This window comes from Pelobates fuscus, chromosome 13 (genome assembly GCF_036172605.1).
Source record: "Pelobates fuscus isolate aPelFus1 chromosome 13, aPelFus1.pri, whole genome shotgun sequence".
Taxonomy (NCBI): Eukaryota; Metazoa; Chordata; class Amphibia; order Anura; family Pelobatidae; genus Pelobates; species Pelobates fuscus.
In genome coordinates, this window is record NC_086329.1 from 83,056,311 (window position 1) to 83,081,507 (window position 25,197).

The 25,197-nt window shown below is 38.6% G+C and overlaps 1 protein-coding gene across 1 annotated transcript in view; it reads left to right on the forward strand.

The window, feature by feature from the left end:
* The window catches only part of LOC134582632 (serine/threonine-protein kinase N2-like), a 41,424-nt gene that overhangs the window by 14,562 nt on the left and 1,665 nt on the right, over positions 1 to 25,197 (forward strand). The window contains exons 3-19 of the mRNA XM_063439295.1: positions 4,405 to 4,459; positions 4,738 to 4,889; positions 8,162 to 8,252; positions 10,618 to 10,745; positions 11,485 to 11,644; positions 12,460 to 12,645; positions 14,246 to 14,329; positions 14,414 to 14,523; positions 15,795 to 15,938; positions 18,473 to 18,548; positions 19,103 to 20,030; positions 20,177 to 20,252; positions 20,351 to 20,442; positions 22,317 to 22,502; positions 23,143 to 23,205; positions 23,471 to 23,547; positions 24,518 to 24,660. Of these exons, the coding sequence (XP_063295365.1) occupies positions 4,405 to 4,459; positions 4,738 to 4,889; positions 8,162 to 8,252; positions 10,618 to 10,745; positions 11,485 to 11,644; positions 12,460 to 12,645; positions 14,246 to 14,329; positions 14,414 to 14,523; positions 15,795 to 15,938; positions 18,473 to 18,548; positions 19,103 to 20,030; positions 20,177 to 20,252; positions 20,351 to 20,442; positions 22,317 to 22,502; positions 23,143 to 23,205; positions 23,471 to 23,547; positions 24,518 to 24,660 (2,751 nt within the window). The remainder of the gene's footprint in view (positions 1 to 4,404; positions 4,460 to 4,737; positions 4,890 to 8,161; positions 8,253 to 10,617; positions 10,746 to 11,484; positions 11,645 to 12,459; positions 12,646 to 14,245; positions 14,330 to 14,413; positions 14,524 to 15,794; positions 15,939 to 18,472; positions 18,549 to 19,102; positions 20,031 to 20,176; positions 20,253 to 20,350; positions 20,443 to 22,316; positions 22,503 to 23,142; positions 23,206 to 23,470; positions 23,548 to 24,517; positions 24,661 to 25,197) is intronic.

Sequence of the window (25,197 nt, forward strand, 5' to 3'; positions counted from 1 at the left end):
CTGAGTCTATCCACAGACACAGACTGCTGAGTCTATCCACAGACACAGACTGCTGAGTCTATCCACAGACACAGACTGCTGAGTCTATCCACAGACACAGACTGCTGAGTCTATCCACAGACACAGACTGCTGAGTCTATCCACAGACACAGACTGCTGAGTCTATCCACAGACACAGACTGCTGAGTCTATCCACAGACACAAACACACAAGCTTCCTCACTAGCAGACAGACACACACACACAGCAGCAAGGGGTGTTGCTTAACTGCGGCGGTGGGGCTTATGTGCAGGAGGCGGGGCTTGGTTTTAGGGCGGAGCTTGTCAGTGCCCCAGCATCTTTCCACAGACAATACCCAGCACTGCATTCCCTCGGGCTGTAACAGACAGAATTTAAACACATGGCCAGCAAGTTGCCCTTTTGGGGGGGGGGCACAGCATGATGTAGGGATGCCCCCCCTAGCGACGCCACTGCTAGCTCCTCCTTTCAGTCCTCCTTGAATCCTCTAGAGGAGGAATTAGAAAAGGGACAAAAGGTGAGAGGTTCATATGGAGAAATTTATGGTGTGGGGCAAAATATGGAGCAAGTTAAAGGTGTGTGTGTGTGTGGAGGGGATATGAGAAAAGGGGCAGAGGTTGGTGGGATATGAAGAAAGTGGAAGGCGTGTGTCTAATGAAAAGTCAGCTAATACGATTAAAATACTGTTGAATGCCTGATTATATAAGAGAAGTAGGGGGACGGGGGACTGAGAAAGGAGACACAAAGTTTGGAGAATATAGAAAAAGGTGAAGGTTTGAGGGCAGATTATGAGAAAAGGGACAAAAGGTGTGTACAATAAACAGGTGGTACGATACACAAAACGAGTTAAGACTAAAGATGGGATAAGAAACACAAAAGTGGTGTTAAGAGACACACAGGTGAAAATTGATAGATTTTTTTCTAAAAGAGACTAATGCACAGCTTACCAAACTTTGTGGTGCAACACATTAGTGTGTCGACCACACAATTTGAGTGTGTCGCACAGAGGTGTCCCGACAGGAAGGGGAGCACATTGCACAACGTTACCCTCCTGCTATCACTTTGTCTAGCATTGTCGAGCTTCTGTTTCCCCTACCCGGTCTGACAGGAATCGCTCACTGAGAGCACAGAACTGCGTGTCGGAAAAGGATGCATGTCTGAAAAGTGTGCCACCAACGTAAAAAGTTTGGAAAGCTCTGCTCTAATACGGAGATGGCCTCTGTTAATGTGCCCTGGAGAGGGGTCTCTCTATTATTATTATTATTGCTGGCATTTATAAAGTGCTGTGGGAGGTTTTGTGAGTGCAACCTGGTGCTGTGATGTGGAAAGTGCTGTGGGTGCAATATGATGATGTGGGAGCAATCTGGTGCTCTAGCTGATGTTGTGCATGTTGCCTATTGCTGTGGCCAAATGCAGATTCTACACTGTTACTTTTAATTCACTATAACTGAATTATACATATCACAAAAAAAAGCTCAACTGGAAAAACTCTGCTTGGATATTACTATTTTAGGGGTGGTTCATTACCGCCATTTGATTGGTAGTATGGGCGGGGAGAGGGAACTTTCACACGCCCCGTCTTGCCTCCTGATCCACCCACCAGTCCGTATTGGACGCTGACAAGGGGAGGGGTCTCCCTCCGTCCCTTTATAAGGAGTCTTCCTCTCATTTACCGGCTCGCTCTTGACAAAGGTGTATGTAAACGCCGAAACGCGCTTTGAGCTGTACCATGCTGATGCATATTAATTGCTAGAACTATTTCTTTTTTCTTTATTTTTATCTTTAACTGGGTTACCATGATGCCTGTACTTATGTGTACCTAACGAAGTTAGTGGACTGTGCTCCTCTGTTCTACTTATGAGGGATAGCTTGAGGCTGCCTCGAAGCAGCAGGTAGCTTAGCCATTTTTAAGTTCAGTTAGTGAGCTGGCTAGGGCATACTAGGGTGCAGTGTCTCTAGGCTATTTAATTCAGGGCGTTTTACCCCTATATGGGTTTCACTGGTGCAATTTGGTATGTACTAGGGGGGAAGTCCGTCCCCTTTTTCCAATTTTGTTCACTTCTATGGATCAACTGAGTTCTGCACCCAGCCACTAGCAGCCACTTCAGTATACCGGCTGTTTACCACTTATACTTAGTAAGGTCCACTAGCTACCGCCTCTGCGACTGATTTAAATAAGTAGACCTCCTTTACCGTTACTGGGATTTTTGTGTTTGGCTATTGGGTTGGGTCCTCACTATCTTTAGAGGTGTTTCCAACGGTACCATCAGGTGTCTGGGGTTAACGTGACGTTACTTGGGGATCTATTAAGGCCCATATAGTATGAGCTACGTTTAGCCCCTAATTACCTATTTTTTGTCTTCATGACATTAGTTACCGGGTATTTTAACTATTTTAACTAGGTGAAGTTTTCACTTTTCTAATGATTGCTACACGTTGTTTTTTGGAGTTTATTTGGGTATCTAGCAATTTTGCCTTTACTTTAATTTAATTTATATATATTTTTTTGATTGTCAATAAAGGTCCCCACCATTTTTTAGCTATACTTACATTTGGAGGTATCTGTGGATTGGAGTAGATCCCACCTCCTCTTTTGGAGTTGGCGGTCTACCCCATCTTTTTGTATGTTTTGCTAAATATTTGACCTCTTCGAATTAGTACTTGGTGGCAAAACCCTTGTTGGCAGTCACAGAGGTCAGACATTTCTTGTAGTTGGTCACCAGGTTTGTACACATCTCAAGAGGGATTTTGTCGCACTCCTCTTTGCAGATTCTCTCTAATTCATTAAGGTTTCGAGACTGACATTTGGCAACTCGAACCTTCGGCTCCCTCCACAGATTTTCTATGGGATTAACGTCTGGAGACTGAGCCACTCCTTTGTTGAGCCACTCCTTTGTTGCCTTGGCTTTGTGTTTTTGCGGTCTTGCATGGAGCACCAGACAGAGGAAGACTGACAGTAATTTTGTGTTTCCTCCATTTGCAAATAATCGCACCACCAAGCTGCTTGGCGATGGTCTTGTAGCCCATTCCAGCCATGTGTAGGTGCACAATCTTGTCCCTGACATCCTTGGACTGCTCTTTGGTCTTGGCCATGGTGGAGAGTTTGGAATCTGATTGATTGATTCTGTGGACAGGTGTCTTTTATACAGGTAACGAGCTGAGATTAGGAGCACTCCCTTTAAGAGAGTGCTCCTAATCTCAGCTCTTTACCTGTATAAAAAACACCTGGGAGCCAGAAATCTTGCTGATTGATAGGGGATCAAATACTTAATTCACTCATTGACATGCAAATCAATTTATAACTTTTTTGACATGCTTTTTTCTGCACTTATGTTTTGTTCTGTTGTTCTGTCTCTCACTGTTAAAATACACATACCATTAGAATTAAATACTGATCATCTCTTCAAAATCGACAGAGGATTAAATACTTTTTTCCCTCAGTGTGTGTGTGTGTATATATATATATATATATATATATATATATATATAATATACTTTGAAACTTTAATTTCCACTGGGGAATGCATTTTATTTATATTTTTAAGTATTTAGGGCATTTCCTCCTATACAGAGTATAGAAAGGCAGAGATAGCTACAGATGGTCTGATTGTCCGCTGTGACATCACTGTGACATCATCCTTGCTGAGCACAGTTCAGTCAGTACACACTGCTTAGACAGTAGACACTGCTTAGCTGCTGTGGTGATCACGTGGCTAAAGATGGCAAATAGTAGAACAATTTGTTCGTGTTTTCCATGTGTATGCTGTGATGTAAGTAAAAGACTTGATTCTCTGTATAAGATTCCAGTTCTACATATAATTAACTGAGAGTTTATCATGTTAACCAAATCCCCAGTGTAGTCCAGGATGGGGGATAAAGAGAATACAGATTGGACACTTTATATGATTAGTAATGGGGAACACTGGGGAGGTTACACTCAGGTCTATCATTTTATTCTTTCTTCAATATTTAACCCTTTCATGGCTCCAGTTTTAATGTCCAAAGCACAGTGACAGCATATGGTTACTGTATCGGTTTTTGTGGTATGAATTCCTTGACCCTTATTCATGTCAGTTAGTGGTATGTCAAGTGAAAGTACTATAGAGTATTGTTATTAGGATGCTTATACACACACATATATCCTGTATATGTATATAATAAATATATCCGGACTGAAAGACAGCACTGAGACACTAATACTAGCAGCACAGGAACAGGCAATCTGCACCAGATCAATAGAAGCAGAGTCTACCACACCAGACAGGACCAGAGATTCCTCGCAGACAATCTAGCACATAGTAACCACACTTAGAGCCACAAATAACTTGTGATCCTGTTCGTCTGGCAAAGAGACTTTTTCTGATTCGTTTAATTTCTTCCTTTTCAGGTCAGCGGAACACAAGCAATCGATGTTATCGAGCAAGGAGCAGGGGCACACCCAGGTACATTAAAACACTTTGTGTGTGTGTTCTGTAAATGTATAAATATATATTGGATACATATCACATATCCCATTAAAGTGACCAGATTACCCATCATTAACCTGCTTACACCATTTTTATATCCACTTTGTGACTTACTGTAGACTAGATGCTGCTATCATGACTGGCTTCAGCTATCGTGGTTTTACTTTTCGATGTCTGTCTTTCATCAACCTCGATTGAGTGATACTGTCTGCTGCCATTTGTAATTCTGATTTTGTCTTATTATTAATTTGCAGATGGTCCCCAGATTCCAGTTGCTTCTGATAGTGATTCATGCTCCTCACCAGATGATAAGTTAGCCACTTTGGAGAAACAACTCGAAGATGAGTACAAAGTTAAGAGCGAAGCAGAAAAGCTGATAAAGGCGTATTCTACCGGCCGCTCCAAAGTATGTTGGGCACATTTTATTTCATCTTAAAGATCAACTATATCTTTATTTATTTACATTTTAGAAAACTCCTTCCACTTTCTGCAATGTGTGACTTTTTCCCACTTGTGATGGGATCCTAGCTAATTTTAGTTGATAGCAGGCTGGGGATCCGGGAGCTGATGAACTCTTTCTGCTCCTGGATCGGACTGAAATTAAAAGACATCATTTTGTGGAGTTCGCCTACGGCTCTCTCTCAGCTGAATAGAACAAGGCTCTTCCTTCCACTTTTTTAAGTGCAAAGATATACACAACTCTCTAGTTTTTTTAAATTAGTTTGATTCAATGTATTTACATATTGGGGGGGTGAATGGATGGTAAAAGAGAAATAAGAAACAAAACCGTAGGTGAGAAAAAAAAAACATGGAAAGACATGATAGCAAAGGATATAAAGGACGTGCAAGGAATAGGCAGCCATAAGTAAATACCATAAGATTGAATGAAAGTAAAATACAGGATAAATTGAAACGTCCCAGAGAGCACATTCAGTCTAATTAGAAGGGGCCGGCGTTTCAGATAAGGTAGGGATTAAGGTGATTGGGAAACGAGTATTCCCTAACATCCTCTCCATCTACCATGATGTTGTCTTAAAATAGTTTGTTAATAGCGGAGGGGTACAATATGTTGATGTATAGTTTCCACATTTGCTAAATCCTTTTTGTTAGCTTTCCTTTTGCCGTTGTTGTAAATAGTGTGTCCGTTCTGAAAATATGAAGTAATTTGGTGGTAAAGAGGGAAATGTATTAAATCTCTAGGTGAAGACCAACAATAGAGGAGAAATGCCAGGAACATTACAGTGTTAGAAATACAAACCTGTATCCCTAATGCTGAGGTGCCCCTGTCCCTAGTCAAATACAAGAAACCAGGAGGGAGGCACTCACCTAAACATGCATACTTATAAGGGTGCTGCTGGGGCCAATTCATACAACATACAAGATCCAGCGCACTCACTCATTCACTAAATAATAATTGACCAGCCAAGAATGGGGTGCATTGACGTTGTGGCAGGCTTATGCAATGTATGATCATATACTGTAACTAAATTCCCATTATTTTTGCCCAGGTTAGGTGTTTTTAAATAAATCGACTACATTATATGAGCCTTGAGATTGCTGTTTGGTGAATGGATGAGTGCGCTGGATCTTAGTCAAATACATGTCATCGTCCCCCTCCCCCATGTGCAATAAAAAAATAATAGTAAAGTTTTACTTACCTTTTCCACCTCTCTACAGGGAGTGCAGAATTATTAGGCAAATTAGTATTTTGACCACATCATCCTCTTTATGCATGTTGTCTTACTCCAAGCTGTATAGGCTCGAAAGCCTGCTACCAATTAAGCATATTAGGTGATGTGCATCTCTGTAATGAGAAGGGATGTGGTCTAATGACATCAACACCCTATATCAGGTGTGCATAATTATTAGGCAACTTCCTTTCCTTTGGCAAAATGGGTCAAAAGAAGGACTTGACAGGCTCAGAAAAGTCAAAAATAGTGAGATATCTTGCAGAGGGATGCAGCACTCTTAAAATTGCAAAGCTTCTGAAGCGTGATCATCGAACAATCAAGCGTTTCATTCAAAATAGTCAACAGGGTCGCAAGAAGCGTGTGGAAAAACCAAGGCGCAAAATAACTGCCCATGAACTGAGAAAAGTCAAGCGTGCAGCTGCCAAGATGCCACTTGCCACCAGTTTGGCCATATTTCAGAGCTGCAACATCACTGGAGTGCCCAAAAGCACAAGGTGTGCAATACTCAGAGACATGGCCAAGGTAAGAAAGGCTGAAAGACGACCACCACTGAACAAGACACACAAGCTGAAACGTCAAGACTGGGCCAAGAAATATCTCAAGACTGATTTTTCTAAGGTTTTATGGACTGATGAAATGAGAGTGAGTCTTGATGGGCCAGATGGATGGGCCCGTGGCTGGATTGGTAAAGGGCAGAGAGCTCCAGTCCGAGTCAGACGCCAGCAAGGTGGAGGTGGAGTACTGGTTTGGGCTGGTATCATCAAAGATGAGCTTGTGGGGCCTTTTCGGGTTGAGGATGGAGTCAAGCTCAACTCCCAGTCCTACTGCCAGTTTCTGGAAGACACCTTCTTCAAGCAGTGGTACAGGAAGAAGTCTGCATCCTTCAAGAAAAACATGATTTTCATGCAGGACAATGCTCCATCACACGCGTCCAAGTACTCCACAGCGTGGCTGGCAAGAAAGGGTATAAAAGAAGAAAATCTAATGACATGGCCTCCTTGTTCACCTGATCTGAACCCCATTGAGAACCTGTGGTCCATCATCAAATGTGAGATTTACAAGGAGGGAAAACAGTACACCTCTCTGAACAGTGTCTGGGAGGCTGTGGTTGCTTCTGCACGCAATGTTGATGGTGAACAGATCAAAACACTGACAGAATCCATGGATGGCAGGCTTTTGAGTGTCCTTGCAAAGAAAGGTGGCTATATTGGTCACTGATTTGTTTTTGTTTTGTTTTTGAATGTCAGAAATGTATATTTGTGAATGTTGAGATGTTATATTGGTTTCACTGGTAAAAATAAATAATTGAAATGGGTATGTATTTGTTTTTTGTTAAGTTGCCTAATAATTATGCACAGTAATAGTCACCTGCACACACAGATATCCCCCTAAAATAGCTAAAACTAAAAACTACTTCCAAAAATATTCAGCTTTGATATTAATGAGTTTTTTGGGTTCATTGAGAACATGGTTGTTGTTCAATAATAAAATTAATCCTCAAAAATACAACTTGCCTAATAATTCTGCACTCCCTGTACATCCCGCAACATCAGTGAGGAAACGTAGCATCATTCTTGATGGTCCAATGTTGGTCCAATGTTCAATGGTCCAATGTTCCTCCTGGGTTGCATTGGAGATCTGATGATTTCCTATGAGCTTCCGCGACACATGACCGATTTTTACTTGTTGCTGTGGAAGCACCTCTAATCATTGTCAGTATGACAGCCTTTAAAGGTGAATTTAACCCTGCAATAGTTTCTAAAAAACTGCAATGTTTTACATTGCAGGGTTAAAAGGGAAAGGAACTCTGCACCCAGACCATTTCACTGAAATTAAGTGCCTTGGTAACTTCATTGTCTCTTCAAAAGGGTTTTAAGAGACAGTGAAAATTAAACTTAGCTCATGTATACATGGCGATGTGGGGTAATAAACCTAAACGTCCAGTTTTTGTTTATCTTAATTATCCATTTGCTTTTTCTGATTACAGGATCAGAAACATCTCAGTGATGCTCAGAAAATACTCCATGACAGCAAAATCAAAATAGAAATTTTGCGCATGTTGATTCTCCAACATAAAGGTAAAGGTTCAGTGATGTCATATGTTCTGTGTATTGTACAGGAAAATTGTTGGGAAACAAAGAATCAGTGTTTTAAGTTTTTGACGGGTTTAGCCTGGGGAGGTTGGTTGTTTTTCTGTCAAAAAGAATTTAATGGGCTCCAGCTGCTATTAAATGTGGTGATCTATGTGTCAGGCGTGAAGGTAGGGTGCGCATGAATGTGGTTTGTGTTCTGCTCTCTTATAGAAAGTTATGAGAGAGCTGTTTATATCCCATAGTCCTCTAAGGGTTTATGGGGAAACATACAGCTCTTGGAAGTGTCAGACAAAGGGAATTCAGCTATGATTCAAATGTTATTTCTTATATTATTTGCAAATAATGTAAGAAAATAATGCTTGCAAGAAACCGTATAAGACAAGTTATTCCAGAATGGGTGTCTAACATGTCCCTTTAACCCCTTAAGGAAACGGCTTCAAAAGCTTGTCTTACCCTTAAGGACACAAGCTATTTTTGAATTTTGCTCTTTGTCTTTAAATTCGATTTGCATCTCTGTCATTTATTGCACCAACACATAATATATACCGTTTTTTGTTTTTTTAGAGGGCAAAAGGGGCTTTAATTTGATGTCACATATACATAGATAAATTCTGATTAATTATTAAAACAAAAATGCTAAAAAAAATGAAAAAAAAAACCACATTTTTTTTCACAGTTTTGGCAATGATAGCGTGTGCATAATATGTACAGCTTACAAAAAGTAATTTAAAATAAATTCCTTTATGTATCTTGATTTATAGACTACATAATACGTGTAGGATTTCATCTTATTATGAAAGTTACAGGACACAAAATCAAGGACTAAAATAACATTTCAATGTGAGACAATTTTAGAAGTTGGTATGTTTGTCTTGTAGGTTTAGTAGCCATCACAGAAAAAAATTTGCCACAGAAAAGTATATATTTATATAAAGTAGATATCACAGACTATTTACCCAAGGTTATCTTGACACTTTTAACGTAGCGATTTCATCGCCAATCTCTGCAAAATATTGGAGTAAAAGTGTGTTTTTTCTCTATTTTGGCATATACACCTATAACAAGGTTTTGTAATGTGTATTTCGTAAAGCTAGTGTGTGCTATTGTGTTCAGCTACATCTGCTGAGTATAATGATACCCCCATTGTATGCCTTTGGCACTATTCTGTGAATCTACAATGCCATATAAGAGACAAGGCTATTTCAGTTTCTATAATTAGAATTTTAATAGATGGATTTGACTGGCCTATGTCTCATTTTGCAGTATTATAGCAGTTTGACTGTTTAAATAACCCCACAAAGGGCTTGTATTTGATAAAGCAGATACCCCAGGGTATTTTATATGGCGTATATTGTGCCCTAACTTTTCACCATTTTTTCACTAATTTATGCCAATGTTTGTGGTGAAAGGAAAAAAAAAAATTCTTACACTTGATACGTGTCACTGTCATAATATCCCCAACATTATGCTCAGTTACATCTTCTGAGTAAACCAATATGCCCAATGTATGACCTAGACACTATTTTGTGATGTTACAGTGCTGTAAACGAGACGTGACAAGTACAGGTTTTTAAGTGTGAATTTTCATGGAGTTTTGATGTGTCCATGTCCCACTTTGGAGCTCTTTAGCAGGCAAGCTAGCCTAACACCGAATTCACCAATTCCCCACTATTTTCCGCCCACCCCAGCTAGCTAAATATATAATTTTAAAATATTTTAATGAATTAATAGAATAAATTTAACCCCTTAGGATTAAAAAAAAAAAAAATAACCCTCAGGGTTTAAAAAAATAAAAATCTGATGACTGTAAAATGTAGTCCCTGCCAATTGACCACTGTAGTCAGTGATCAATTGGCATGAAAGGGGTTAATTATATTAAAGCAGGTGGAAGGGGGTGGGATTTAACTTAAAAACTTTTATTTACAGGGAGAAGCAGATCATCACTGATCCGTCTCCATGCACTTCACACTGGCCGCGGAAGAGTCAGAGGCTGTCAGAGCGATCACAGCTGCAGGGTCAGCGCGATCGGGGGCTCTCAGTCTGCCTTGAATACCGAGACAGACCAGAGGAGCGTTAACCCCGCGATTGCGGTGATCCGGGGTTGACTTTAATAAATGACAGAACTTTTCCATCAAGGTTCCTTTAGGCAATGACAAACTTGATGGGAAATTTCTGTCTGTGGTCGGAAAGCGGTTAAAATGTTTTGTGTTTGAAACAGTGCACTGAGACATATAGAAATATGTAGAGAAACCTTATAGAAATTACCCGTTTAATACTGTGACACCTGAAACTACCATGTCGATTTCCTTTTTACCATTAATATAATAAAATGTAATAATTTGTGTCCTAGCAACACCTGCAATAAGTCCATTGGAGAAACGCATTGAGGAGTTGAGCCACCGATTTGTGATCGAGCGTGCCGTGGCTGAAGGAGCCAAACATGCCATCCAGAAATTGGATGGAAAGCCGCTTGTTGAGGTCAGTTACAAAGTGTATTCTCTTAACCATTTCATCCCCAGAAGGAATAATGGGCTTCCAATGTATGTCAAGGGGTTGGAAGTTACAGTTTATTGGCATTAGCCAAGTAGCCATGGTATAGTATTATGACTTATAAAGCGCCAACAAAATCTGCTTTATGAATAATTTATATTCTCTCTTCTGAGACTTTAATTGTTTGAAGTCTTTATTGGACCATTTGTTCTGTATTTTATTCTGTCTCTATGGTGCTCTATTTAAAATTCTCCCAATTGTTTAATTCCCATTTAGTTTTATTAAAAGCCAATAGCATAATTTCAATCTATGGAAATCTATGCTAACTAGTTTTTTCTTTTCCATTCAGCATTTAAGTTAAATACGTTTTTTTTTCAATAAACTGATTTGTAGGAAATTAAAATCTGAATTACAAAACTGAGACAAACCTAGAGAAGCTCTGACTAAAGCCGAGATGGAATTTCTCCAGATCACTATTTTTAGTTAAAATATTTGCAGTTCAGATTTCAGACTTTAGTGATTAATCCTGAGTTTTATACATTGAACATGATGTTGAATTATAACACCATTTTTAAATTCAATGAAAGTATGAGCCACACTCGTAGGACTTGTGTGTCTAACCTTGAACATCAGCTGATGTTAGACAGCAACTTCCAGATATTTTTGTCAGCAGATAATGTCTGTTTTTCTGTTGATCCTTTATCTGTTTTCTACATTTTTTTAACAGGCACAATCAATACTACAGGCGTCAAATGAAAAGCTGTCCCTCCTTAAATATTCCTTGGAGGAACGAGTGAAAGAACTTCCTGATGGCCACCACAGGAAGAGTATAACCACCGAGGAACTGTCCTTTGGTTCAGTCAAATCCAAGTCCATAGCACTAACGGGTGAGTTCTTTTGTCTCTGAGAGATCTGTGAATAAACGAAACAAGTATATCCGAGCATGTTTCCATCTGTGTGAAGTCTGACTGGAGATAACTCGCAGTTAGTCTACTGATATTCCAGCAGGATTTATTCTATGTGACATGTATGCAAGTTTAAATGTGACCGGTGACATTTTAAATGATAACAATATGTAACTCTTAGCATCATTCTTCCAAATGTACTGAGCTAGCTTTCTGCATAACTTTTTATTGAGTGAATTAATAGCATAAACTAAGTAAACAAGTTAAGCATTACACTTTGAGGAATACTTTACTAATGGGCAATTAGATAAATGACTTTACTTACGGTCTAAGACACAGTTTATGATAATCTGAATATGTAAAAATGACATGTTACTGAGAATTTGCCCATTCTTGGTATTCTCATGAATTCGGTTTTACTTTTTTTTTTTTATTATCTTAGAGTCCCACTAACTGTAAAGGTTAATCCAGACGTGGACTCGTTGTTCACTTTGCAAAGAGGGGTTCCAACTTGTATAGGGTGGACTTGTTTCATTCTGGTTCTGAATTACTCCTGTGAGTGTTTAGAAATATCTAATAATGCAAATAGTATAGGTTTCCTCTCTAATGGCACAAGTGAGTAAACCTTGTCTGAGTACCAAGCAGGGACTAACTGAAGCTACTGAGTTTTTATCTGTTTGTAAGTTCAGTTTTGGTTGATTTATATTCTGATAAAGATGTAAAAGCTGCCTAATCTGTGTGTGCTACTTAGACTAAACACAACGTTTGTTACAATATTTATTCTGATTGTTTGACAGGTACTCTGAAAGTGCGAGTAAAGGGCTGTCACGGTATTCTGGAGAATGTACCTGGCAGACTAAAGATCCCGTCAGATGTTCTCCCTGGCAGGAGTCCGCGTCGAGGAAGATTCTTTTTAATGAACCGGATCAGAAGAAACAACCGTGGCAGCAATCCGAACATCCAAGAGACTTTTGGCTTTTCTAGTACAGTGATTTTTATCGTATTAATCCCGTTATGTGTACAGTGACGCTCAATTAGCAGCGCTCAATATCTGGGGTATCGAACCTTTCCCTGCAACAATTGTTAAACTACATATCCCACCATTTACTGACAGAATTTATAATCATAGTCCAGTAACATTTGACTCGTCATGGTTAGACAAAATCTGTATAGGAAACTTGGATCCTTTAACTCTGTAATGTTCCTGTTTGGGGTGAATGGAAGCGAAATACAAATATTATTATCTAATAGGATTCTCCGTCCTTCACAAAGACCCTGCCAATCAATCACTATACTGAAAGTGTTGTCAAGGAGATCCGTTTTACAAAACATATTTCCAGATATCCCTCCACAATTGCCTTTTTCCACCAAAATGTTTTACAAATTCTGAATGAAGTGACTCTAAACTAAGTGAAGGAAACATTTACCAAAGATTCTTCAAGCTGGGAATCCTATCTGTTAACTTTATATCCTCCTCTAAACAAGTTACAAGTTGCCTTTTGAAACGTCCTCCTGGTCCATGGGGAGAATACTGGCTCCCAATACCCCTTACATTATCGTCTTATCTAATCAATAGACGAGATCTCGACTACTTTACCCATTGATGATTTCATTGTTTCTTTGGGATTGCGGCTTTACCATTCTGAGACTTGAACACAGCTCTCAGCCTGACTTTCAATTTTATCCTCTGGACTTTCCTGATGATTTGTTAATGCTGATAACATTTCTGACTCTTTGTTAATGCAATGTTTTGGGTTAGTTTTCTCATCCATTTAATTGCCACATTGTTGTCATGCTGTACGTTTCCATGTGTAAGTGTAGTGAGACTATACAGAATCAGGGAAATCCATTAGATATATCAGTCTCGAGTTTTACTAAAAACAATGGCGCTGCTCCAAAGTAAAAACCGAGTGGATAGTTTTAGTCAGCCAACAATCTGTACGGGTGTTGCAATGTATAGTAAATTAGTGTTAAAAAAAAAAAGAAGAAGCTTTTTACTGCTACTTTGCCATACCATTATACATTGCAACACCTGTTCAGATCGTTTGATGGCCATTGTTCCATAACAAGACATTTTTAACATTACTCTATACAGCAGCTCACAAACTACATTTTAAGTTGGTAGACGGGCCTTATGCCATACAATGGCCTTATTTATCATAAACTCACTTACCTGGTTCTAATGGGTTGGTTACACAAATTATTTATTGAAGACACCTCTGTAAAACAATTGTTCCAAATCTGTGGTCAATATGTATTTACACTAAACATCGCTATCCAAATGAAAATCAAAACCACAATATCTATATATATTGATCTATATCCTGTTCAAAATGTGTAGCAGATCAACACCAAACTACTCTACCCACATATAAACTTGGACTCACTCATCGTACAAACTCCATTCTTTACATTATTTATCAAACAAAAAAGACCGACAGCAGGAACATCATTTTTTAACACCTTTTTAGTGAATTAGTTCTTGTGTTATTTCACATATATCTCTTTGCTTATATTCAGACTGTATTACCTGGCTGACTATAAATTTGTCTAGTTTTTTTGTTAATTTAGCTTTTTTTACAGAATACAGGAGATTAGACTCCTTTGATGAAAGCAAACTCCTAGAGCTTTGTGTGAAGCTAATAGATGAACCTTTATATCTTCTGTGTATTGACCAAAGCCACGTAGAAATGTTCTTTCAATTAAAATACTCTTAGCCTTTTAAGTTGAGTTCCTGAAATTTCCTTACAGGTGAAGTCCGTACTCAGCTGAAGATCGATCAGATTCCAGTGGGTTCAACAAGTTGGAAAACTGTTTCTAACCCATCCTGGAATAAGACATTTAAACTGGATTTAGATAAGGTACATATGGCATGCGTGTATTATTTTTTTTGTTTGTTTTAGTATGAATCCATTTGTGGCCCCAGGTAGAATTAATAAGTTATAAATCTTCAAATCCTGTAAAGAGTTGTCTAATTGAACTCTTATTTCTAAACCTTTTAGGACCTTAATGTGTCAGACAGTTAAAATGTAGAATTATTTAACATTGTGTTAGTTTATCTTTCTCTAGATATTGTTATAGGATTTTGTAAACAATCTGTGATATATTGCATATTTTAGAAAACATTTGCCACCTTGGCTTTTTATAACTTTTTAGTTAAAGGACCACTCTAGTGCCAGGAAAACATACTTGTTTTCCTGGCACTAGAGTACCCTGAGGGTGCCCCCACCCTCAGGGACCCCCTCCCGCCGGGCTCTGGAGAGAGGAAGGGGTTAAACTTACCTCTTTTTCCAGCGCCGGGCGGGGAGCTTTCCTCCTCCTCTCCATCTTGATCGCGACGTCATCGGCTGAATGCGCATGCGCGGCAGGAGCCGCGCTCGCATTCAGCCGGTCGCATAGGAAAGCATTTACAATGCTTTCCTATGGACGCTTGCGTGCTCTCACTGTGATTTTCACAGTGAGAATCACGCAAGCGCCTCTAGCGGCTGTCAGTGAGACAGCCACTAGAGGATTTGGAGGCTGGATTAACCCTCATTATAAACATAGCAGTTTCTCTGAAACTGCTATGTTTATAAAAAAAAAGGGTTAATCCTAGAGGTACCTGGCACCCAGACCACTTCATTAAGCTGAAGTCGTCTGGGTGCCTAGAGTGGTCCTTTAAAGGCATTCTGTAAAGCATTAACTAACCATGTTGTTTAATTGCTTATTTTCCCCAATACACAAGCTTGCCATGTGGATAGAAAATGTATAGGTGCAAACTGATTTTATGTTTACATACCCACCACGTCTGGGTCTGCTTAATGCTCTGTACACCTGACCTGGTATGAACTGCGATTAATCTCTCAAAGTGAGCAAGTCCTGCTGTGTCAAGCCCACACATGGAAGACTAGTAGTGTGGCTAGTAATAGGGCAAAGAATATAACACTTTTTTTTTATTTATTTTTCTTGTGCATGGAGTAACAACAAGCGTGCAGAGCCACAACAGCCATTGCAGGCATTTTCGTAGCATATTTTTTAATGTGAAAATGGTAAAATGTGGTTTAAATGTGTGGAAATGGTTCCTTACAAAAACATGATTGGTCAAAAGCTTTTTTTTGTTTAAATAACTACTGCTCATTTAATTTTTACATAGTCTCGGGAGCTAGAAATATCCTTATATTGGCATGATCAGAGATCACTCTGTGCCACAAAGACTCTGAAGTTGGAAGAATTCCTGTTGAACCCGAAACAGGAACTGTGTCTACAACTGGAACCACAGGGCACCCTTTTCATCAAGGTGAGAACCAATCTCTGGCCACTATCAATTTATAGTTATATTTTAATGTAATAATACAGAAAACAAAAGAATGATTACATTACATAACTTTACAATTGAAAGCTGGTGAATGTTCACACTTAGTGAATAAGTGTATAAATATAAATCAAACTGTACTGAAGTGTAAACTGAATTGCACAACTTAGGTAACAATAGGTGATTTGAAAGCATTCCTTAAGTCAGCAATATTAGCACCTTGGATTTTTAGCCTTTAATCCCTTAAGGACCGGACTGTTTTTGCGATGTTGTACACTTGCGACCAGGCATCTTTTTACACTTTTGTGGTGTTTGTGTTTAGCTGTAATTTTCCGCTCTCTGATTTACTGTTCCCATACAAGTTATATATTGTTTTTTTCAGGACAAAAGGGGCTTTCTTTACATACCATTATTTATATAATCTCATGTAATTTAATTTTTGAAAAAAATGAAAAAATATGATGAAAAATTGAAAAAAATACATGTTTTTTGACTTTTATGTGAAAAATCTTTTACTCATCTACAAAAGCGAATGAAAAAAAATGCTAAATAGATTCAAAATTTTGTCCTGAGTTTAAAAATACCCAGTGTTTACATGCTTTTTGCTATTTGTTTGCATGTTATAGGGCTATAAGAACAAGTAGGATATTGCGGTTTCAAAACATACATTTTTAAAATGTATCAATAGTGACATTGTAACACTATTATCTGTCATAAATCGCTGAATAACACCCCACATGTACATATTTTTTTTTAAAGTAGACAACCCAGGGTATTCAATATGGGGTATGTCCAGACTTTTTTAGTAGCCACTTGGTCGCAAACACTGGCCAAAGTTAGCGTTCCTATTTGTTTGTGTGTGAAAAAAGTAAAAAACTAAATTGAACGCTAATTTTGGCCAGTGTTTGTGACTAAGTGGTTACTAAAAAAGACTGGACATACCCCATTTGCAATACCTTGGGTTGTCTTCTTTTGCAAATGGTATGCCATCATGGGGGTAATTCTCATTCCTGGGCTACCGTACGCTCTCAAAGGCAATGTAACCAACCTTGCCATTTTCAATGTAAAAATATTTGACCCATATATTTGAACCTGTAACTTTCAAAAACGCTATAAAACCTGTACATGGGGGGTACTGTTATACTCAGGAGACTTTGCTGAACACAAGTTTTAAAACTGGAAAGTGTATCACAACAATTATATCATCAGTAAAAGTGCTGTTTGTGTGTGAAAAATGCAAAAAAAAGTCACTTTCACTGACAATATCATCACTGTGATATGTTTTACTGTTTTGAATCACTAATATTTGTGTTCAGCGAAGTCTCCCGAGTAAAACAGTACCCCCCATGTACAGGTTTTAGGGTGTCGTAGAACGTTACAGGGTAAAATACAGTGATAGCAAATTAAATTCTCTGTATGTAATATTTTTACATAAATACGCACGTAGAATTTAAATATATATGCATATTTATATATTTGAAGTCTACGTGTATATTTATATAATTATTTATGTAATTTTGTATATGGACATATGAATAGTTTGTATTATTTTAATTTATTTATATATACATAGATATATATACAATTTCATTCTAAGTGTATTTTGATATAAATATATATATATATTAATATCAAAATACAGTTAGAATAAAATTTCGTATAGATATATAATTTTTTTAAAATTTTTATTATTATTTTTACATGTTTAATTTAAATTACTTATTATTTGTATTTTATAATAATATATATATACAATATATATAGTTATTATATATTATATATACGTGTGTAATTTAATTATAAGTGTATTTTTATAATAATATATGTACATATTAATATAAAAATACACTTCGCATGACATTATATATATGATATATAGACATATATTATATAGGTATAATATATGTCTAAATATCATATATATATATATATATATATATACACATATATAATAATAATTTTTTTTTTATTAACTTTAACTTAATTTTTTTTTTATGATTTTACACATGCAGGGAGACTGCCTGTCAGCACAGACAGTCCCCCTGCAGGCAGACACATGGACACCTATTGTGACCATGTGACCTATTGTCTCCCCACAACGGGAGCACTGCCGATCGCCGCCGGGGGAACGACGGCGATCGGGTAAGTACATTGGACCGTTAGGACGGTTCAGGACCGTCACCGGTCGGCAACGCAAAAATGCAGATGACGGTCCTGAACCGTCCTCTGTTTTCAATTCATGCAATTTGGCATTTATTTAATAAACCTTTATATGTCATATTAGCTACATTACCATTTATAGTATCTTTAGCAATCTTTGACTTTTTTAGATAAAGGACACTATATTAAGTTATAAACTGTCTAAATAAAGGGGCTTCATTTATTGTGATTAGCTGTAGAAGAACAGATTTGAAGCTGTTTACTTTTCCATTTGTGTGTCTGTTTATATGTTGGTTGGGCAAAATAAGATATTACCATTTACTTCCTGCAGTTAACTCTTTCACCTTGTTTTGGAATAGGTGACGTTTTCCAGTCCTTTCACCCAGAAAAGGCCAAAGCTTCAAACAATTAGGAAATTAATCTCCACAAAACAAGGTAAGTGTATGTTTAACATGCCTCGCATTAATTAGCAAACTATCAGGCAGAAATGATTATTGATTGGTTACTGACAAGCGGTGAACCCTTGTACCCCAGTACTAGCCCCCATTGTGATAGAAAACGTCAAGCTTGTCAAGCAGTGTGAATGCACTCAGTAACCAGTGTGGGATTTCACGTTTCATTATCTTACAGGTAGAGAGACTGATACATATACATCCATTCTAACAACCATACTGCAGGATGTACATCTTATAACATATACAGTATACACAGATTAAATTACTTATACCTACCTGAAGCTCATCATTTTCACTGGATGCCAGTCCCATTAAACACTAAAGACATTGGCATTATTGGTTAATGTAATATTATAAGCCATAACTCACATCTAATACATTCAAATAATGTTCTAGGCTTGGAGATTGTGTTCCTTGTTTTTTCCTTTTGCTTTTACTTTAGAGTTTTGGGATTATGATGAAAGCAATTCATCCATTATTGATCTCTGTATATCATATACAATAATCAAGTTATGTTCTGTGCTACTTTTATAGAAGAGACCACCAAACCAGCTCCACTGGAGGATGCAGCTATTGATGCTCACTCGCTGCCAGAATCGTACACTGAGAGCGTGGAGTCATCGGCACCGACTGTAGATCCTGAAACAGAAAGGACCATCCAACCAGCTCCAGAAGAGGATGTGGTTACTGACTCTCCTATATTGCCAGTAGAGAGCATGCACCCATTAACACCCGATGTTTATACCATTACAGAAGAGCCCTTCCAACCACCTCCAGTGGAAGCTACAAAAATTGACAATGTACCAGTAGCGGACACTGAAATTGTGGAGTCATCACCGCCAGCTATCATCACTATTACTGCAGAAGCCATCCAACCACCCCAAGAGGAAGCTAGAATTATGGTCAATGCTCCACTGCCAGTAGAGGACTCTGTGAGCATGGAACCATCACCACAAGCTATTGTAAGCTTGCTAGAAATGACAATCCAACCAGCTCTAGAAGAGGATTTAGTTACTGACACTACACCATTGCCAGTAGAGGACACGGACAGCATGGAGCCATCGGTGCCAGCTGTTGATGAAATTACAGAAAAGACAATCCAACCACCTCCAGAGGAGGATGCAGCTATTAATGCTGATTCATTACCAGTAGAGGACTCTGAGAGCGTGGAGCCATTGCCGCCAGCTGTCGAAGATACAGAAAAGATAATCCAACCAGCTCCAGAGGAGGCTGTAGTTATTGACACGCCTCAAGTGCCAGCAGTGGACAATGAGAAAGTGGAATCATCACCACCAGCTGCTGATGATGATATGGAAAACAACATCCAAACACCAACAGAGAAAGATGCAGTTATTGATGTTGATAACATTGTAGAAGAAGCCATTGGACCACCAAAGGGTTTAGTTTATGACACTGTTCCATTGGCAGAAGCAGATGTGGAAAATCCATCATCATCAGCTGGGTATTGAGATATTCATCTTTCTCATCAATGCTGTTAACGTATACTGTGTGTTATAGGAGAATTTTGTTTTGGGTCTTTGTTTTTTCATGGGGGAGGGGGCTGTATGTAATTTTAAATATATTTAAAAAGTGTTCTTTTCTTTGCAGTATTCAGCATGGAGCTCGGCTGAGCATTCAGGATTTTGATTGTCTCTGTGTGCTGGGAAGAGGAGCATTTGGAAAGGTGGGTTTTGGGGTAAATTCCACTTTCAATATAAAAGGTGTCTAGATAAGTGCTAGGTAAATATATATATATATATATATATCTATTTTAAATTTCAGGTTCTGCTTGTTGAGTACAAGCGTACAAAGATCAAATACGCTTTAAAAGCCCAGAAAAAACAAGGCATAACTGGAACGCAAAGAGTCCCAAGGTCAGTAAATGGAGAGTACTTAAAATCCAAAATTGAATTAGTTATTTGGATGGTGATACTATTTGTCAGTTTTTATTTGTGCGCAAGAGTTGCCTTTTACCCCTTAAGGACACATGACATGTGTGACATGTCATGATTCCCTTTTATTCCAGAAGTTTGGTCCTTAAGGGGTTAAAGAAGTTATTAATTGGGGACAAGGCCTGAGCCTCATGGCAGCTGGTTGCCATTTAAAAGAAAAAAAAATAGCATAACAAGAGGACATAGTCTTAAAGTAGAGCGACAAAGGTTTAAAAATAATACCAGGAAGTATTACTTTACTGAGATGGTAGTGGATTCATGGAATAGCCTTCCAGCTAAGTTGGTAGAGGTTAACACAGTAAAGGAGTTTAAGCATACATGGGATAGGCATAAGGCTATCCTAGCCATAGGATAAGGCCAGGGACTAATGAAAGTATTTAGAAAATTGGGCAGTCTAGATGGGCCGAATGGTTCTTATCTGCCTTCACATTCTATGTTTTTATTTGCATATTGACATTGCTCCTTACATAGCTCCTAGTTTAAGCTTATTCTTGAGGCAAATTGCATTCACAATGAACACATTCAGTGCCCTACCAGTTGCTAACACTGAATGGAAAGGTCCGGTTTCTAGAGGTGCCGACGCCTCTATCTCTGGCGATGCTGACCAAGCCTAGTGAAGGCACTGGGCAGGAGAGGCGGCCAATCCTCTGTCCTGTGAAGCACAACTCTCTTGCAGAGACCTACAGTGTACCTCCAGGGTCGGTGGTGGTTATCCCGGTCTCCCCTGCGCTACCTGTCACCAGTCTGGAATCGTAAAGCATTGTATTGGAACGCAACTCTGAACGCAGGATAGTGGAGGTACTTTCCCATCAGGGGCATGCTGTAAATATGACCGAGCAGCCTTGGAGTGACCCCTTTGAGCACTCTATGAGAAGCTATCTTTCACGACTTCTGTCCTAAGCTAACAGCCCAAGAAGTACAGTCCCGGCTGAATTCCCGATCCCGAGATCAGAGGCGACAGATGCGAGATGGTGGCAGGACCGCTGTAGGCATTACTTAACCGAAAGCAACTGCTCCTCGTTTCCACGATCCTCCTGTGCTGAAGGTCACTAAGGGCTAACTCACCTTGCATGAACCACACCAGCAATCAGCGACAAACCATACCATTCCTCAGCTGTCCCTTAGATGTGAAGCACTTCGACTTTGTCAGCTCTCAAGTCCGTGGATCAGGGATGCAGGCCTACACAAAGGCCTGGGGCTATGGAGGTGCCTTGCCTCACCGTTCTATTACAGCTATTCTTCATAACCAGAGACTGAGAATTGGCTAAACATGGGGCTCACTACAGCATATAGCCATTACACCTCCTGTATGAGCTTTGCTGGGATTCCTGAAGAACTCCAACTCCCATTCTGCATTCAGCTGTTCAGTCAAAAAGTGTTATCATTGAGTTTACTTTAGTCTTACATTTTTTTTTCTTTTATCTTTTATTTCGTATGATTTATGTTGCGTGGATGAGACACTCTGGTAGAGCTTTTAGATGCAGTAGTACTCCTCTGGGTAATGGCTTAGCATGTGATTTAGCATTCTTCCCCTATGTTACTTCATCAGTTGTCACAGTGTCTGGAAAAGCTACTCGTTAGCAAGCCTCTATCTTAATATATAACCAGACATGACTCTAGCTTGTTATTACTATATTCTAAAAATGTGCGTTTACTCTACATGCCATGCTGACGCTTTATACAATTTCTTATTACTAGGCTTGTAAATGTTGTCGTGGCACTACAAGTATGAATGTTATTATTTGCACAGCAAAAAAAAAAGTGATTAGTTGAATTATTCCCTTTTTATTTCCAAGGCTTATATGTGAAAAGGAAATCCTACAGACTGTGAGCGAAGTACAACATCCTTTCCTTGTTAACATGTTGGCAAGTTTCCAGACTCAGGATCATTTCTGTTTTTTAATGGAGTATGCCGCTGGTGGGGACTTAATGACCAGTATTAGGAACAACAACTTTCAGCCATTTTCCACAACCAGAGCTGTGTAAGTAACAATAGTTTTGGGATTATGGGAACGGATTGTCGCAATTTGGTTGGTAAAGGGTGCTGACTGCAGCAGCAATCACCGTAAGTAGGAAATCAATACCCATATAAATACAAAGCAATGAGGAAAGATAACAAGTATGTTAGCTACACAAAAACAAGTGGGTAACACAAATGCAAAACAAGGGAAAAGGGAAATTTAATATGAGGAAACTGGAGGCCTCTGGGTCTCTAACCTTCTGGACACAGGATCTCCAGAAGCAGGACACAGGGAGCAACTCCAGAACAAATCCAATGAACTGACACAGAAAGGGCATAGGAATAGAGGCAGCTGCAGACTTGAATATAAGTATGATTTTACTATATTTAGGGAGACATGGGGGCTAGATGGTGGTTTTAACACTATAGGGTCAGGAATACAGGTTTGTGTTCCTGACCCTATAGTGTTTCTTTAAGGTGGACTAGAAATTTGAAAAAAATCCAAAACAGATTAAGCTGACTGTTAATACCGAAGATACAAGACATTGCAGGAAATATGTCTGAGCATAGATTGACACAGGATATTGGAATCAAACTATTCAGTGGTACAAGATCTTAATTTCCTTCCCTAACATAAAACTAACTTATTCTCTTTTCTACAGGTTTTATGCGGCGTGTTGTGTGCTCGGCCTGGAATTCTTGCATCAAAACGATATTGTTCACAGGTAAGTGAACAGGAAAAAATGAAGTTTAACATACATACATAGTGTCCCTATAAATATTATCTGTGTTATTCACTGTATTGTGATCGAAATGCTGTGTCTGTGGTTTGATTGATTAGTTATGTTATTATGTTAACTATTTTTGTCTTATATTAGTTAAGTCTTTAAATCTAATCTTTAAACAAGGCTAAAAAAGAAAACCATGTAATTCAAGTGCCTCTAGTGATAGTGAAAAAATAAAAACTATTTTTCTGCATTTTAAATCCAGAGATCTCAAACTGGCAAACATTGTCATAGACGTAGATGGATTCGCCAAAATTACAGACTTCGGTGTTAGTAAACAAGGTAAAAATTATTTTATATTAAACTAAAGTCATTTCTCACAAAGTTGCACAATTTAACTTTACCTACAGATAACAAATAGCATCCAACTGCAAACCGAATTAAAAGAATATATGAAACACAAACCGTTATTCCTGATTGGCTTTGTACTGAATGGGGCAAAACCATCTGACTGCATACAGAGCCATTCAGACTCCAAATGGCCTAAATTTTGTCCGGAACGCAGCCAAAATTGTCAAACTTTTTTTCCACAGGTAGTTATAGAAACCAGCAGGCAAATAGTTAAAGCCTTGTCAACTGCAAGGGTTAATTATGTTGCAGTTGGCCAAAATATATAAATAAAATCCCTGTGGGGACCAGTAAGATCCCCATATGACTATAAGGAAATTTAAAGGGACACTATAGTCACCAGAACAACTAGAGCTTAATGAGAAAAGGCAGTGTTTAAATTGCCTCTAGGGACACCTCCAAGAGGCCACTCTTCAGATAGCCGCTGGAGGGGCTTCCTGGCTCAGTGCTGCACAGTAAGCAGCCCTGCTGTTCAGCGTCCCCATGCTCTGAATGGAGACGCTGAATGTTCCTCATAGAGATGCATTGATTCAATGTATCTCTATGAAGAGGTCCTGATTGGCCAAAACGCCCCGCCCCGCCCCCATGCCGATTTGAGCTAATCCAAGGCTTTCCCTATGCGAGGGCTAGTGCAGTATGAAGCTTTAAAGTGGGAATTGCCTTTATAAAGGCTTTCCCACACATTGAATTCTCATTAGAGCACTCTGATTGATTGGTTGGCTTGTCAGCCACAGATTCGTAAACACCATGTAAAACTTTATACAAAATTACAGAGAGAATCTGCAGCTGCAATGCACCAACTCCTTGCAGCAATATTCTAATATCACTTATAACATATACTGTATATCAGTAACATCTATCTGTATATTTACCGATGCACATTTATCTTTTCTCTTTTTCTGAGGGATGGGATATGGAGATGAAGACAGAACATATTGTGGCACCCTGCATTACATGGCACCGGAAATGGTTAGCGGTAAACCATACACAACATCTATTGACTGGTGGAGTCTCGGCGCAGTTATTTATATAATGCTGTGTGGAAAGGTAAAAATAGCTCATTTTTACCAATTTGTAGGATTCCTCGTTTATAAATCAAAATCCCTTGTGTGATGTCAAACAGTCCATTGATAATAGTGATAGCATTTCAAACTGTAGACTGGTTGGGGTTAAAGAGGAAACCTGACCACCATAACTACTACAGCTCATTATACTTAATATACTTGTATTTTAACCCGATAGAAAAAAACAAACAGGTGTGAGGTACAAACAGGCGCTGTGTAGATGTAACGATAAGTGCTGCAAATCTCCACAGCGAAAACAATCAATAAATTTTACAAATATATTCAGACATAAAAACTAAACGAAGTGGACAATGCACTTGTGTGATATGAATCTACGAAATAAACATTTAGCACAATAGTGAGCACTCAGGTGGTGTGTAAGGGTAAATAAATAAGGAATATACCATATATATGATATCCCAAATGTCTCTGTAAGAGGAAATACTCCAAATAGTGTAATACAGTTTGAACATAAAAAAAATATAAAAAAATAATGTTATTGTTGCATTACACTTAATGA